This window comes from Anoplolepis gracilipes, chromosome 6, assembly GCF_047496725.1.
Source record: "Anoplolepis gracilipes chromosome 6, ASM4749672v1, whole genome shotgun sequence".
NCBI lineage: Eukaryota > Metazoa > Arthropoda > Insecta > Hymenoptera > Formicidae > Anoplolepis > Anoplolepis gracilipes.
This window is the reverse complement of record NC_132975.1, coordinates 14,450,246-14,468,446: the sequence shown is the minus strand read 5'-3', so window position 1 is coordinate 14,468,446 and position 18,201 is coordinate 14,450,246. Positions and strand designations below refer to the sequence as shown.

The 18,201-nt window shown below is 34.2% G+C and overlaps 1 protein-coding gene and 1 long non-coding RNA gene across 4 annotated transcripts in view; one reads left to right on the top strand and one right to left on the bottom strand.

Moving 5' to 3' along the window:
- The window catches only part of LOC140666541 (uncharacterized), a 180,828-nt gene that overhangs the window by 114,778 nt on the left and 47,849 nt on the right, over nucleotides 1-18,201 (bottom strand). For both annotated transcript variants that reach the window (XR_012046777.1, XR_012046778.1), the window contains 2 exons: nucleotides 15,063-17,036; nucleotides 14,557-14,596 (listed from right to left, as the gene is read on the bottom strand). This is a non-coding gene — a long non-coding RNA (uncharacterized lncRNA). The remainder of the gene's footprint in view (nucleotides 1-14,556; nucleotides 14,597-15,062; nucleotides 17,037-18,201) is intronic.
- LOC140666535 (lachesin) overlaps nucleotides 1-18,201 on the top strand; it is a 177,405-nt gene that overhangs the window by 134,583 nt on the left and 24,621 nt on the right. For both annotated transcript variants that reach the window (XM_072893810.1, XM_072893809.1), the window contains exons 6-7: nucleotides 12,101-12,318; nucleotides 13,364-13,439. In XM_072893810.1, coding sequence (XP_072749911.1) covers nucleotides 12,101-12,318; nucleotides 13,364-13,439 — 294 coding nt within the window. The remainder of the gene's footprint in view (nucleotides 1-12,100; nucleotides 12,319-13,363; nucleotides 13,440-18,201) is intronic.

The following is an 18,201-nucleotide window of genomic DNA, read 5'->3' as shown; positions in this document are numbered from 1 at the left end:
AGTTTCATATTGATTTTTCAAACTTTTTAAATCATTCATCCAATTTTTAATCGGAAAGCAACGGTAATATTGGAAAAATTTAGAGCGGCATAAAATAATGAAATTTAGTAATATTTTCTATCGTTTAATTAAAAAAAGCGAAGATATAGAGGAAGCGAAAAAGAAAATAGATATCTTTCTAGATATACAATTAAAATAAATCTATTTTAAATCTATTTTTCTATTATTCTTTAGTAGCTTTTTTCACTTTTATTTACAATAAATATTTGAATTGAATTTTCATACTATTTATATTGTAATATTTTTCTACTAGTCGAAAGCAAAGAAATATCATACAAAGATGCAGGGCATGCACTTGTGCGAATAAAACGCCTATTGACATCTTCAGTTTTCCTTTATGTAAATGTAAGACAACGAAAGTATCGAGATGGACGTTTTAGATAACCGACATACATAAGCAAGAAAAAAAAAAGCTAAAAGTTTTTCGCGCACTAAAAGATTAGAAATTGATGAGAATATTATTAATATTATTAATGATGATATTAATGCATTTGCTGCGTTTGTCAATTTATGTATTTGTGAATTGATAAAAAATATTAATATTATTAATGATGATATTAATGCATCTACTAGGTTTGTCAATTTATTTATGAATCATATTTCAATCATGTAATAAAAAATCACCGGGTCACCGTAAATAATCTTTTAAAAATGTAATATAATAGTTACTTAGGCAAAATCACAATTTTGTGAAATAGGAAGAGTCTATATATAGCACGTTTGGCGCTAATCCGATCGATTGGCACGATAACGAGCGTGCATGATGGAAGACAAGGATTTATCTACTGCACGAGTCGAAGGATCAGACTGTTTAATTCGCGGGGCGTTTTAAGGCCCGAATCCCATCGGCGCGGGCACAATGGTCGCCGTCGACACAGATATCTATCTCTCAATTTCCTGAATGAAAGTTTGCGCGCATATATGTAAACCAACACGCGGCTTGCACACGAATTTTCCTAGAATTGCAGGCGAGATGTATACGTTTCATCACCGAGATTATGCACGATACGACTTATACTGTAATCAAACATGATCGCTTACTCGATAATTAGAGGTTTCACGAGTGCAGTGGTTAATTTGATTTTTTTTATTATTTATCGACCAGTTAATCAATTTTCGATTCGTTTTTAAGGAAAAAAATTGCTTGCGATGTACTTCCAATATCCTTCCAGTGCACTCCCCCAAGTATCGACATTTTCGACAAGCGTCGTCTAGCTGCGTCAATATTAAAGTCGCAAGGTTAATAAATAATCGCGTTCCATGTTATAAAACACAGGTTATTCTTTGCATTTTGTAATTCTCGCGTAGAGAATTCCCCGGCCTTTTTTTTAGGCGCTCAGTGTAAAATTAAAAAACTAAGTGGCCGAAAGACAAACTTCGAGATTTTACTTTAGCCGTTTAATTATCGGTTAACTGACAGCTTCCCGACCCCGAGCGCGCGGTTAACGTACTTTTCCAGTTAATCGAGGAACCTTATCGGTAAAATGCGAGACGAGGTAAATCGGCAAAGGGGTAAATTAAAGCTGGTAAACCCGTGCGACTCTGCCAAGTTCCTCGCGTTGCGTCGCGTCGCCTCGCCTCGCCTCGCCTCGACGCAAACGAAAAACTTTGGGGCTCCGCGTGCACGGTTTTACTTAGCGCGCAATTTGCTAGAAAGCCAACGGTGATTGCCATAAACAAGCCATAAAGTGTTCACGTTTTATGCATCCATTTTACTTCACTTATCGTCCGCGCTCGAACTTATTCTTTCCTTCTCTCTCTCTCTCTCTCTCTCTCTCCCCTCTCCCCCTCCCCTGCCCCCCATCTCGCTCTCTTTCTGTCTGGCACGACAATCCTCATTTTAAATGCGGACAGAACGCGGCGGGGATTTTTATCGCGAGCTGACTTTACGTTAATCATACTTAAAATAACAGAGACGCCACCGGGATGGTTTTCGCCTTGCGTATCCTTGCTGCGCGCATTAGTATGCGGCATGGGCAGAGATACCGAGGCTCGAAAAATGGGACATTAATCTGTTACATTACCTATGACAGTGAGAAACAGTGCCTTAAGTAGCTCCAAGCTCCGGGCAAACGGTGCTATTTATTACGTTGGAGCGCTCCCTGTTGAAAAATATATAGTAATCCAGAAATAAGAAGGGAAATAAGTTGTTCTATCGTCTTGCTTTCTGTCACGATGACCCCATCGTATGGTCATCAAATCACCAAAATGGCATGTGACCTTTGTGTCATATAAAGAATTGATAAAGTTAGCAGTTTGAAATAATTCATTGTCTAAAACTTATTTCGTGTCTTTCTCTCTCTCTCTCTCTCTCTCTCTCTCTCTTTCCCTCTCTTAGATTGTGATAGCTAAATTATTAAGAAAATTCTTTTTTTCCAAACTTTGAAAATAAAGTAAAGTGACACTGATTGTATATATGTGAAGTTTTATTGACTTTTTGCTTTTTGTATCTATTTCTATATATTGTATCCGCATATAATAGATAATTTGATAAGCATAAATTAGGATAAATGATAATAATTAAAAACGGAGACAGGAAGTAGCTAATTTGCTCAAATATCACAAAATAGACGTCAAAACTATTAATTGTTTTCTTTACGCAACTTAAATTAGACCTGAGATTTTTATAATTTAGTTATATTTTTATCGATTCCACACACCTGAAGTTCCTCTAATGGTCCATTATTCTCAGAATAAGACATGCTAAATTATTCAACCAAGTCGCATACATTTGTAAGTGATTATATAAAACTCCTTTTTTTATTTTGAATGTCGCGACAAGTCCTTTAAAAGAGTAGATCCTACCTGTAGATCTCTACCGACTTAATAAATTCATATCCGTCATGAAATGTGCTGCATAATTTTATTCTCAAAATATCAAAGATACATTTATTTATTCTTTGACTTGAAAAGCGATAAAATATACGAAAGATAATCTACTTTGTTTAATAAATTTCTTATTCTTTTTTTTTTATTTTTCCAGATTTCTTTCTTTCTATTTGTCTTATTTTTTACCTACTAATTTTTATTTGCCGTTCGCCTCCTAACATCATTTCTAACAATAAATAACTTTTCTGTTAACAATTTTCCGATTTTCTAGTAAAATGATTTGCTCATTTTTTGTATTTTTCTTTTGATATTTTTAACTTTAGATTTAGATTAGTATTTTAACTTTAGCCGCGATTTGATCATTTTTACTGCTTACTTTTTCCCCATAGCCTTTGTCATTTATTCTATCACTTTTTTGTCACATTCTGTTATCGCTTATGAGACTCGTATTCCCAGCATGCAATTTCTTGCTTTTACTCACGTACATTCGTCTAGCTTATCGTTACACGTGTCAGAATACCATCACAAGATTCACATCTAATAAATATGGTACTGAAATATATTTATTATCCGTGTGATATATACATATATACACACACATAAATATTTATATTATTACACTTTCAAATAGGTCAAATTCATTTAGATCAAATCGAGATACTTCGAAACATTACTTTGATTAATAACGAGTTTGCTTTTATTTTCTTTTTTCATCTTGCAATTTAACATACTTATACATTTTTATTTTCTTTTCTGTACCTGACAAATTTTGCCCTTTCTTAGATATTACCTTAATTAAGTTCATTTTTATCTTTCTCGCTTTTTTCACTTTTGTGCCTCTTATTGACGAAAAGGTTCCTCCTTAATTAATAATACTTCCTACGACAATTCTCACTGTTATTTCATCGCAAGTATCTCATAGAAATGTAGACGAGTACCTTTCCGTTTGCTAACCAAAACCGGTACCAGTGTATAAAGTGTCCTTTGATCCTCGCTCATCTCGAAGCCACGCGCTCGCCAAATTTAAACGAAATTGAAAGAAGAAAGGAAGGAGATTACAGAAGTTGGTTTTAATGAAAATATTTTTAATGGTTTTTGAAAGAGAAATCATGCAGCATTCTCTTTTTAGTAACGATTATTTTATTATGTTAATCTATATAAAGATAATATTTAAAAAAATATATATAATTTTAGAGTGAGAGAGAGAGAGAGAGAGAGAGAGAGTATAAATATAAAAATATTATATACAATTATATATAAGATAATTTAAAAAAAAATTGTTTGAGAAATAAATCAGATGCCGAAATAAAATCCTGTCGTAAGAGATGTAGAAGTCAAATGCGTGAAATGCTTGGGGAAAATATTTTGCTATAAATGATATTTCTCTTATATAATATTTAAAGATAATGTAAAAAGAAGAATGGTTTATATTTGCTATTATAATATTAAATCTTTATAATATATATTATCGGCGAAATATTATCAATTTGATCAATATTTATTCTCCGCTTGTAAATGATTGATATGGACAGATAGAGTATACGCGGGATAGTAACTGGTGGCGTAATGTTGCTGCCAGTTGTCGTTACGGAGATAGTTTGTACCAGCCAAGTTTCATGATACTGTTAAGTAAGTTTGCGAAAGCCTTGGTTTCCGCGATGAAAATCGCAGCGGCGCTCTTGCATATGCTTAAAACAGATATGCATATATAGTGATATTTCAGCAATTCACGTAATCATGCTAGCAGTCTTGAGGTACAACCTTCCTCTAAAAGTTTTGTATGCACGCAATACAGAGAAATTAACTCTAGTTTTACAAAATTACTATCTTTCAAGTAGCAAAATAATGAAATGATGTAAAAAAAAAAAGGTTAAAAATAATAAATGACAGAATGGACGTCAAAATTGACATTATTTATATATAGTATAATTTCGTCGCATATTCTTTTATTAAAAAATATAAATCTCAATAATTTTATCGCGTACCTTATGAGACCTTTACACTTTATAATAGTAAATGTGAAAATGATGTAGAACATCGTAATGTCGTACGATACGCTTTACTTAACTTTATCCGCTTCGCGAATGAAATTAACGTGTAGGTCGACATAATTTAACTAGAGGTGCAAGACATTTCGAAAGATACGTCGCACAAAGCGATACTACTTTTCGCCTGTAATTAACACCGCCGCGCCGGCGCCGGCGCCGGCGCCGGCGTCGCGTCGATGTTAAGTGGAACAGTAAGCTAGAGCGAGAGCTAGTCCGGAGCTATGCGAGCCCTTCCTGCGGCTTCTCTTCGTTAAAGGCAGAGACACTCCGGCCTCTGAATCGGAGAACCCGTTGCTCCCTTCTTCTCTCACCCTTCGCCGCCGACCTTTCACCCTGTGCGCCTCGTCCTCGTCCTCGTCCTCGTCCTCGTCTTCGCCGCTGCCACCGCCACGTTTTCGATCCTCATTCAGGCGACCGTTTGACATCTGAGAGAGCCCGGGACACCGGTGCCGAATACCAGTCGAATTACCGTAAATCGAACTGCTAGCTACCTTCCAGAGTGTTCCACGGGACGGTTAATTTCCAACCCTAAGCTCGTGTATTAGAGCTTACTGAATTCTCGCTCTCTAAAACAGGGATCACAGCTCATTGCGTGTTCAGGTACATAGCCCGAATACTCGGGGGTAAACACTCCTTGTACATTTGACTTTATCTGATCCCTGAATCGTGAGAGAGAGAGAGAGAGAGAGAATTGAGATAATAATCTTTACACGATCGAGCTGTTACGAGACGATTTTCTACCTTCTATCGGAGCTGGTTTTTTTCCCCCTCTTGTCGAAATATTGATATCGCACATTTGAATTTCACGTATACTTGTTAATAACGATTTCTTAAGCGATAACACGGTGCGATGTGAAATCACACCTGAATAATTCCGCAATCTGGAAGGAAGGCCATCAGACGGATTAAAGGCAGGACCAATAAAGTAGAAAACGTTACAAAACCGCCGGTATGAAAACCGACGGTACAGGGCCGCGCGCTCGCCGTGATAAATCGATTTCGTGTGAAACGAACCGTGAAAAATGGCGGGCAGTCGCACGTGGAAAATGTGTTTCGGCTGATAGCGCTTTCGACGCACTCGCACTCTCTCTCTCTCTCTCTTTCTGTGTGTACGTTTCTCTCCTTCCTTTTTCCTCGCAGGCCTCGTTGGTACCGGTTAATGCAGTTGACCCTATGCAACCGTAAATCTAATCCCGCTGACTGCCGGACGCTGGTTAGGTTGGTTAAACGATCTCTTAAGGGTCGCCGAAAGGGGCTAATGTAGCGTTAAATAATTTAAAAACTAGGTCGAAGAATTTTTTCTCGGACAAATCAAGTTTTGACAAAGTTATCTCTGCGCGAATACGATTTCTTCCATGCTAAATTTTTTTTTTTTTTTTTTTTTGTCTCCCGCCATCTTTCTAACTTTCTCCAGTCTAATGATTACAGTTATTTTTTAACTTTTAATAATCGAAATGTTTGACGTGAGAGACAAGCTATCTGCGATGCCTAGCAACAATTATTAATTCAGAGAGAGTAAACATCTCATTCGACACTTTATTAGAAATAAAAATTCTCTCGAAATAAAATTTGTTACTAAATGACAAGTAGAAAAAAATAGCTAACCAATATTTTTTTTGACGAAATAAAGAATTTTTTATATTATCCAATGATAGACGAATCCAAAAGTCAATATCGGAATTAGAGTACTTTTCAGAGAGATGAACCACTTCAAAACTTTTGAGCAAACCTAGCCGATCGAATTACTTCAAGTTGAAAGTGTTTAATAGACTACGTTAAATGATACTTCATAAAAAAAAAAAAAAAAAAAAAAAAACGTAATAACATTTACAAATGTGCTTTTTTTAACTTATTATCGTTATATTATACAAAATTGTAATACTTTATCTAAATTTAAATCGCGATTATACACTGTGTACAAGCTTGACGATGTTATATAGAACGCTTTTAATTAATCCAATTGAATGTAATCAAGACATCAAATGTACGATATAATTTGTATCATTGTTTAAAAAAATCGAGTCTTTGTTCATCTTGACTGACATTCATCATTTTTGGAATTATCGAAAAATTTTCAAATTATTATTTTCTATATGTCATAAAATCAAGATAAATCATAAATATATATCTCTAATGTGTAATAATAAAAAAAATGTCTCGAAAATCAAGACAAATGGTTAGAGACAAGAAACGATTACAGACGGTTACACCCTAAGGAAACCACTGTTGTTTCGCCCGATATAGAACGGGGTCACGAGAGTCTCGAGATTGACGATGCGGAAGCATTAAGGAAGGGCAAGGTCAACGATAATGTTTTTATCGCGCTTGTGAAACAGGTGCTTGCTTATCGCGGCCTAGCTTCCCCCTCGTTAAACGTTATGCGCATTGCGTTCGGCCAGATAATCTGATCGAGCACAAATAATCCTGCGATCCCGCACAATTTCACAAATATCTTCAACGTGTTTTCCATATTAGCATATATGTATGTATATAGCCCGCGCAACGTGGTTCTTAAGTTTTTCAGCAAAGTTTGTTGCAGCCAGAATTGCATACTTCTCGAGTCTTTAGCGATATCTCGAAAGAGTTTGAAATTCCTTAAAATGTTGGCCTGAAAAAAAAAAAGAACTTGAAAACTGACTCGATCGACGGAAGACGATATAGCGATGTGTTTAATCGTTTTATCATTTTAGCCGTGTTTAATTGCATTTCAATTTCAAGTACCATCCATAATATTTGTTTGAATGGATAATTGCCAGTACGAAAGCATATTGATTCAAAAAACCAGATATTTCCACATGAAAAATATAGGATAGATTTTTATCGCACAATCTTTTGCATTTTTGCATTTTCATTGTTGAAAATTAAATCTTTTTTTTTTTCTTTCTTTCTCTCTCTCTCTCTCTCTCTCTCTTTAAGCATGAATGATCAAAATTAGTTATATTCGTGAAGCACGTTACATAGCAAAAAAGAAATAAATGAAAGCACTTTTAAAAAGTATAATGTATTCACTTCTCTCTTTTATACATATTTCCCATTCATTTTCGCAAATTAGAGAAAAGTTTTCATAATAGTTCAACGCTCGCATTTATATATATATATACATATATATATCTTCGTTTTCTTTTCTCTACTCACGCGGCGCACGCGGATAATTTGACGGGAAAACAGCACATGGCGGTTCGACTGGAAACATGGAGGCAAAATTTCATGCATACCGTCTGAATAAGCCAGAACGTGTCCGGGCATTCTTTATTAAAGGGCATACCGCGATCCGAGAGAGAGGCTTGAAGGCCTGCGTGATGAATGTAAGGCCGAACTCTCGTAACCTAAGCCCGTCTCGACCTAGCTCTATCCTATTTTATCCTACGTAAAAGATGTACCTTTAACTCTGTTTAACTTCCACCTGAATTAGCTTTCATCTACCTTGCGGTCCGTTCCACACATTGTTCTCCGCAATCTAACTCGACGTCGTTTACATTTCTCAGTGGTCCGTGCTAATGTTTAAACCTTTCATCGTTCATCGCGAATCACTTTGTTCGGTAAAACATTTATTATCTTAAAATTAAAAATTTTTTCGTTCAAGCTGCGCAAACGAGTGAGCAAATTAATCAAACTAAAGTTTGTAAAAATTATAATTTTTTTTTTAATTCTTTTTAATGGCGCATCCGCGCGGTATAATATTATTGTTCTTTGGTACGTATAATACAATAACTGCACAGGTATAACTACATGTTTACTTTGGTATCTATCTCACTAATTAAAATACAATTTAAAGTAAACATTTCTCATTCTCTCTCTCTTCCTCTTGCTTTCAAAGTAAATGAAGATTGAAAGTATTTAGATCTCTATTATATCTCCCAGAAAAGCGTGGCATTCTTGTTAAATTCCAATTAATTCTAAACTCTGTTTGAAAAATACAAACATAGAAAAAAAATGTGTGATGACATTACAAAAAACTCATAAACCTTATCGTTAAAAATCACATAATATCTGTCTTACGATTAATTATTCGAAAATGCATGTCGATGCCACGCGACAAAGTGTCAAAGTACTCGACTTTTATCGATCGAATTCGACGTTCGCGCGCGCAAAAGACAATTTAAAAAAGAAAAAAAGAAGGAATGAAGGGGGCGCGCCTTCAATGCCCGACGCCGGTCGGAAGTTTTCGTATAGCAAAGCCTGTGCTTGTCTGTGCAATAAGGATCCCAAGCATTACAGACAACCTAGATAGGTCCCGTCCCTTCTCTCACCCTCAGACGGAATGTTTTGCATTTTAAGAAGGTGTCGGATATCCTTTGCGTTATCCGAAGACAGGTCGCCCTTGTCGACTCTGCTCTGTCCAAGAGCCAGAATGGAAGAGGAAAAGAAGAGAAGGAGACCAGAGAGGGAGATACAAGAGAGAGAGAGAGAGAGAGAGAGAGAGAGAGAGAGAGAGAGAGAGAGAGAGAGAGAGAGAAGGGACACACAAGAGCGAACCCTCCCTTGAAATCCGTAGTAATTCACGGTCCTGTATTACGTGCCAAAAAGAACACCTTCCCCAACCGACTCCGACCGATGCTAGCAGGGTCGCATTACAGTGACGAGCGGAGAATCCACACGAGCATGTTTAGCAATAGCATTCAATGTTTGACGATATTTAATACGATATTAAGTTAAATACGCGAATTACAGCCGCGCAAAATTTCTAGATCTTGCGTAATATTAAGGTTTACCGTATTTTACGAATATAAAACAGTATTATAATTTGAATATAAATTTTGTACAAAATATAACAATAAAAGATTCTTACTGTGTCTTTTATATATAAATTTTAAAAATAATTATAAATGAAATGATAATATTAATTAACATTAACATATTTGTGATATTAATTATATAACATTCTGCAAAATAATATTGAATAATTAAATTGCTTACACAATTAATAATTATCTATCTTTTTTTTTTTTTTCATATATTAAGAAAAGTTAAAGATTTTTTTTAGAAAAAATTAAGATCGCGATGTATAAAATATTATAATAACAACGACAAAAGAGTATAATATTATGTAAAAATAACAAATGGCGATGAAAAATCCGACGATTCGCCACGAATGAATAAAGCAGTCTAAAAACAGTCGCGGGAAAATGGATTGATCGAGTTCCTGTGTGGTCATTTTCTAGAGGACTCGAAGAACAATCGCATTTAATCGAGTCACCGTTTACCGAGACTCTTGCTTAAAGGAGATCCCAGATGAAACGAGAGTAAACTCGATCGTTCCGGTATCCAGGAGCCGACAAACCCTGTTTTTCCCTCTTCTCTAGAAACCTTCTTAAAAAAACGGTATCTCTCTTCTTCTCCGTAAGGCACATTTTTTAAAAACAGTTTTCAACAGTTTAATTTCATTGAATATTTAAAAGGATGTACATATTAAGCCGACAATTTACGTGAAAAATTATGGATTCTCCACAGCACAAATTATATACAAAATTTGCCAAGTTTAAGAAAAAAAAAATTATACGACTTATTCCACAAAGTTAGCCGAGAGATTTGCAACCACGCCAAAGAAGTAGGTACTTTATAAATCGAAAGACAGATATATATATATATATATATATATATATATATAATGAAAAAATAAACGAGGATTTTTTTTAGCTGACTGATAATGAAACCATATAACTTCAAAAGTAGTTTAGCTGTAAAATTTATGTACCTATCGCGAATAAGAATCTTTCATAAAATGGAACTTCATTTTTGGCGATGGTACAGAGACAAGAGAATAATTTACAATAATTCTCTCTGTAAAATTTCCGAAGTTATCTTGCCTGTTTTATTTAACGAAAAAATCTATAATCGATATTTATTGCATTATGTTATAATTGAATTTACATTTATTTATAATTTGGAGCGTCGTATTTCATCGTCGTATCATCTCAAATTTTTCATTCGCAGTTTAATTCCAAACCGATATCTTTTATTTATCAAATTCTCTTTCATAAAAAAAATCTGTTTTAAAAAGCAGCCAAAAAAAAACATAGACTTTATGTATATTTACTGTTTGCCACTTGTAACCGGCTTGTTCTGCGTGATATTTTCTTCGCGAACATTGCGACACTCTACAGGAAGATGGGTTAGGTATATTCTTAGGAGGTTTAAGTTAAATTGAAGCGCTCTTACCTCGAGGAAATGTTATCACGGGCGCCGACAACAACGCCAGAGGCTGTTCATCGAAATGGGATTACTTTTTTATTAAAGGGCCGCGTGATACGCATTTAGGTTTCACGACGTACAGCAAAAATTAAGCCCAGTCTTTTCTGCATGCAATGATTATGTAAAACTTTAAAAAATATCACGACATCTTTCTCTTTCTTTTTTTTTTGTCGAGTTATAAAATTTACTTTTATCTTCTTAATTACACAATTTATATTTACGATATTTGAATTTGAAAATACGCATTAACTTTTAATATGTATTAACTTTGAAATCTTGATATAAGTTATAAGTGTATTTTTCACACTATTAGTGATATAGTTTATTTTTGTGTACATATTATACCGAATAATATATCTTTATCAATTTATACTAATAATTAATCTCTCTTTATTAATGATAAATAAAGTTGAGATTCTAAAATTTCGATAATAAGAAAAGAATCAATAAGAGTCAGTTTGCAAATATTTGTATGTAAACATTTACTATATTAATATATATTATATAATTCCTTCTGTAATAATTTCTTCGAACGATCGCAGCAACAACAAACGTTTCAATATAAATATTTACTCATCGAGATTTGCATTCCAGTTTTTTTTATGATTGGACAGAGATCATTAGCGAATCGATAAGATATTTTATTGGCCCATCCCTCTTCTTATCTTATCTTTTTTTGAATATAAAATGAACTGATAACGTCATCAAAATTCATCTAATTGGGCTTCTTTTTATACCAGAAAGAAATTAACTGTAATCAAAACTTTGACTTAGAAGTTGCACTCTGAAATAATCAATTACATGCTGAAAGCAAGATTTCTCGAAAAAGTCTCGCGTCTCGAGTCATTCTTCACAACCGTTAGTCGCAGAGATTTATAGACGCACGAAAGGGATATCGATCGCGTAGACCCATCGTGTATTGTTAGTAATTGGAACATTTATGAGCCAATCAATCACTTCTGCCGTTGCAGTCCCCCCCATGCTATGGATACCGCATCAATTGGTCGGCGCGCCCTTGGGCTACTCCGTTACGCTGGAATGCTATACCGAGGCTCATCCGACTTCTTTGAATTACTGGGCGAGGGAGGACGGTCTAATGATTCACGAGAGCAGTAAATATAAGGCTACGTCGACGCCTGACAAGCCCTCCTACAAGACGCATATGACGCTCATAATATCCAACATACAGGTAAGTGAATGCATCACTAGGCACTTTTGTCAGTTTCATTCTGTCTTACCTAATTTATTCAAATTTTTTCATAAATGACTAAATAGAAATAATTCGCGCAAAGAAACCGATTTTTCTACCCCCTGTCAAACAGAAAGTTATTATTAATAATATGGTACAATGATAATATATATACCTTAATAGGCTTTTTGTTCTGTCGATATATTGGGCGAAAAATTGAGCGTTGTAAATTTTCAAGAGTGTTTAATAAATTAGAATCGCAGGATGATAATAGCGAAACGCAACGTAATCGCTATAAAAAAGCGCGTGGCTTAATCATGTACACCGCGTTAAAATTCACGACTGGATAATGGCACCATATCGTAAATCACGATCGTGACGCGTTGACGATGAGCGCGCGTGCGATAGATGAGAGTAATAAAGTACTCGTTTAAACTATATACGTGTGCAAAATAAAAAAAAAAAAAGAAAAAATTTATCATTACTTAACAATGATAATATTATATATTAATGTTGCAGAAAATGCAACATAATGGCTATTTTAATTGGCATGTAAAATGATAGATTGATTATATACATATGTATTTCATTAATTATAAAATTGAATTTTCTTGATTAAGATAAATTTATAATTGCAAGAAAAATAAAAGTATCTCTGAAAAGTGTCTTTTAAAATTTTATTTAAGTAATAAAATTAATTTTAGTTAATTAATTATGAAAGATATGTCTTGTATATTATATAATTATTTCATTAACTCTTGTCACATAATTTTTTTCTTTATCACATATGAGTCACAATGTCCTGTCACAGTTTCAACTGTCTCAGAGTACTTGAAAAAAAAAAAATCTAAAATCCTTGATATCTGCAGGAATGTGATTATGTACAACGACAAAAAAGTTAACAAAAAATTTAATATCCTTTTTTATTAATTAAGGCCTTTTTATTATCGAAGTATCGATAGTGTGAAAACGATCCTGTATGTAATCTTTGAGGATTAAAATCTTTTCGCCTTTTAGAGTAACTTGTTCATTCGTTTACTTTTAGAAAGACGACTACGGTAGCTACAAGTGCATCGCCAAGAACCCACGTGGAGAAACCGACGGAACGATTCGTCTGTACAGTAAGTGTCTCGTTTTACTTCCGTGTTGCCCCGAGCCATACCATCTCGCGGTATACCGTTTACTAAGGTAATGACGGTTCGCGTCGCGAGCTGTTTGGCGCGTTTATGCCGCGCGGCTGTCATTTCCCACTTGTTTACAAAGTACGGTGAAGACGGTTCTCAACGAACTACGTAATTTCTACGGCACACCCCTTGATGGATACACCCCGCGGTTTGTTTCTTCGGGCGACGCGTTTGGGCGGCACAGTTTGACACGGTTAATTCTGCACGCCCGTTACTCGCGATCTCTTCCTCCTAGACAAATATACCTACGTTAATTACCTCCGCCTAATATTTGCCAACAGATCACGATTCGTAGGTAGCACTTCTCTCGAATTAAATCGCAACGTATTAGTTGACTACAGTTTAATGCGGCTGATTAAATATAAGTAGTTCCAATATCATTATTTTAGTACGATACATATTTTTAATAAATTGGAAGATAAATATTGTATGCAATAATGAATCTCAAGTTATGATAAAATATCCTGGAAATATGAATGCAATTCATGAAAAAAAAAAGAGTATGAAAATCACGATATGTGAAAAGCAAATAGAATCAATGGCGCTTACGAAAATGAATGTGGGGACGAGATCACTCCATTAGTACGGACCGGTTTTTCGCATTAGCAACATTCAAATGAAGCTGGCATTTAGCATAAAAGACTATCAATAAGGAAAGAAAGATGGCGAAAGTAAATTTGTCTGGGTTGTTTAAAAAACAACGAGAATGAAAACAATTGTCCAGTAAATGCAATGATGTAAATAATTGATACGGTAAAGATATTTTATTGTCAATTTTTCTATTGATTTTTGTACGCGTAAATATTTAATAAATTAAACATTTTTGTATAGATTATTTATATACATGAAAAAGTTATGTGAAAAATTGATATTTCCAAAAATAATTTTACATAATAAATTCTATGTATTATTTTTTAATATTCCTCTCTAACTAAATATAGTTTATCGAGATTGTGATTAATTCCTTCGAAAACTACGCATATATTGTATTATATATATAAGATATATAATTCTTATAAATTTGTTATTTGACGATTATAAAATAAAGACTCACCGATTCGATGCGCAGTAACGGAGTTGATCAATGTTGCAATCTGTAAAATATAAATATAATCAAATTAATAAAGCAAAAGATATGTCCAATATACAGTTAGTAGTTAACATTTTTAAAAATAATTTTTGTACGGAAAAAAATTTTTTATTTTTTAAAAAAATTCTATAATTTACAAAAAGAGACTTTTTTTAGATACATGTGTACACTTTTATAAAATATAACAAATATACAAATGAGGATTAAATATTACATGAATAATTTAAGTAAATATAAATCATAAATATAATATTGGATTATTTCTCATGTATCTATGTAAATATACATATATTAATTTTCATTTAAATATTTTGTTATAAATTTTAAAGATATTTCGAAAGGAAAATTAATATATGCATTATGTTATGCAATAATTTAAAACCCACCATTACCGCAGAGATAAACAAATAATTAATTTTACAAATAAAAGAGATAATAAAATAAATAAAAGTTATATAAATTACGCTCACCCTAGGTGTTGCTCCGCCAATGTTCGATGCCACCCTGGGTTAGGTCTCTTCTTTCTCTTTTGTTGGTCCTTTACTATTACCCTTTCATAACACTCACTCGCGAAATCATTCGGTTAATTACGATCGCGTGCGTTGATCAGCAGAACACGATACTTTGCGTAACACTTTCGAGTTGATTATTGTTAATTATAATAATCGTAACGGATTTGACGTCTACCTGATACTTTTCACGATCGCGTTTTGTAATCAATGAACGACACACGGAGCGTCTCAATTTGCTACCTACCTGTTCGAGCTTTAGCATACGAATGACGACAAGGTGACCGCGTATAAACAACATATACGCCGCGAGAAACTAACGCTAAATAATTAATCATACACGACGCAAAGCTTGTATTGCGATAAAGCAATGTGAAAACCATGATCGTACGAAAATTACAATTCCTTCAGAAAATCATGTGACTAAAATCACGCACATATCTGACAACTAGTATATTCCGGTTTTAGAACAATGATTGTTTTATGAATATTGCAATAAAACAATTTGCAGGTCTCATTTTCTATCACTTCGATTCTTATTCCGAATATTGTGTGAAATATACACGCTTTGATAAAGATAGCTATTATCGAAATATTTCTACGCATTGTTTGTCAGGAGAATTACTTAATCGCGAAGGCTGATTATCGCTAATTTTAATAATCGTAACGAATGATTGAGTTTGACGTCTGCCCGATATTTTTCACGATCGCGTCTTATAAATCAATGAACGACACACGGAGCTTATCAATCCATTATCTGCCTGCTCGAGCCTCACCGCGCGAATGACAAGGTGATCGCGTATAAATATATATGCTGTGAGAAAGCGGAAAACATTGACATTTAATTCATGGTTCATGTACTGTGAAATATTTGATGTAATACAAATTAAATGCGAAATAATTTTTGCTTCTTGGATCTTTCAACTTAACTATCAATATAAATAAGATTATAGTATATCACGGCCTCTTGCATTATTTGAATCCTTCAATCGTATACCTATTACTTTGCATTTTCAATGAAATAACGAACAAAATATATGTATTTAAATCGATAAAAATTCAAAGAATCAATTTCAATGCGATTTTAAACATATAATGAAATAATTATCGCTCATTTAAGAAAATAAATATATATCATAAGAAAATAATAATTTATTCCTTGGCGCTTCGATTCTTCTTTCACGTAAATGTATCGTGAGAAATATAAAGAAATCTCGTGTATAAACAAAGAACACCGATTTTTTTATAACATGCTTATTAACGAAAAAGCCATAATACATCTCTCAATATCGTGCAATAATGATCAATTTCAAATTCAAGAAATAATCCACATGCTTTTATTTAATAGCACGTTAAATATTTAATGGTAAATATTTCATGATGGAACAAATTAATTGTAATATAATATTCAACGCTTGTCTTTGCGGCGTATAGCGGGCTATTGTTTACATGCCGTGGCCTTGCTGTCACTCGGTGTAGCGTAACTCGAACGATAGCACGTTGATAGCACGAACCGTCTCATGTGTCATTATATAAATTTTCGAGAAAAGTATCGGAAGATGCCAAAAGCGATTACATTATAATTATGACAACAGTGATCGATAATCAGCTGTAGTATTGTTTTAAAAATAAAACGCACATTATTTGTCAAATATTAATACGTAGCTACGACAAGTGACGCGTGATTTTTGTCGCGCAATTTTGATCGCTAATTGTGAGCAGAATTTCCCTTTCGTACGACCATAATTTCGCGTTGTTTCCTCTATCACAATATAATGAGGTTCACGTCGTGTACGATTAACGATTCACGAGTGTTGTGCAAAGTGCCACACGGCCGTCGTGTTCTACTGATTAGTGTGCGCGCGATCGTAATTAACCGTGTTTTCGCGAGTGAGGGTAAGTGCCGAAGGCGTAAACGAGGATGAAGAGAGAAAGCTGAAATCGAATATCCGAGAGACATCGGTAAAGCAATTGTAATAATGCGGATGTAATTTATCAAAATTATTTAATTTGTTAGTTTAAAAAAGAAAGAAAAGAATATATATATATATATATATATATATATATATATATATATATATTTATAAAATTTAGTTTTAATTTTTTTAATGTCGCTGATACTTGATTTGTATTTTGACAATTTTTCCAAAATTTTCTTGTTTATCGCAACAAAATTAAAAGCAGCTACAATACATCACGACGATGGTGGATTATTGAGAAAAGCATTTCCCCGACGAAATCCTATATTCGTCGGGCTATCGGCGTGACGTGGTGCTAATGCTGAATTATTGGTATCCCCAAAAGGGATGCAGGATTAACCGCGCGCTAAGAGTCATGCCCCATAATCAAATGTGTTGCGGAGTTGTGTACAAGCATCGTTATATATTCCGCCCAGAGACGCGTAATTGCTAATTATTGTAGACGCTTAGTAGCAGCGAAATTGACTTGTATTTATTTTGTTTCTTGTGACGCATTTCCTGTTTATCCGTAATGTTTATGTTAATATATGTATAACCCATATATATATATATATTACAATGATTTCGTAAATATGACAAAAATATTTTAAATCAATTTTTTTTAATAATAAAACCTTACAACAGAATATATTTCTAATAAAGTGGCGTATGATAAAATTTTTAAACCAACGAAAAAATTAATATTTTTATCTCATACGGAGAGAGAAATAAACAAGGGGGAGCGTGTGCACTTTTCCGTTCATTTAAAGTCGTCGATTTGGAATCGACTGTGACCATTCCATTGTTCCGTCTACAAGCGAGAGGATGGGAACATGAAGAAGAAGCCAGACCAGAAAGGAATTCGAATTTCTCGGAGCTTCTCCAAAGGGGAAATGGAGAAATAACTTCGGAAAGTCCGACCAAAGGCATCGAACAGGACGGGACGGTCCAGAGAGGAGAGAAACAAACAAACCTACTTCGTACAGTGTACAGTCGGCAACAACGTCGACGGGAAAGAGTGCAGTAGCCGAGAAGTCCGTCGCGTTTCTGGGAAAGCGAAAAGGGTCGAAATTAAGTGGCCGTAGTTAGAGATATGTCGGGCGAGTTTTATTAAGCGACATAAAAAAGAGATTTGTAGACTG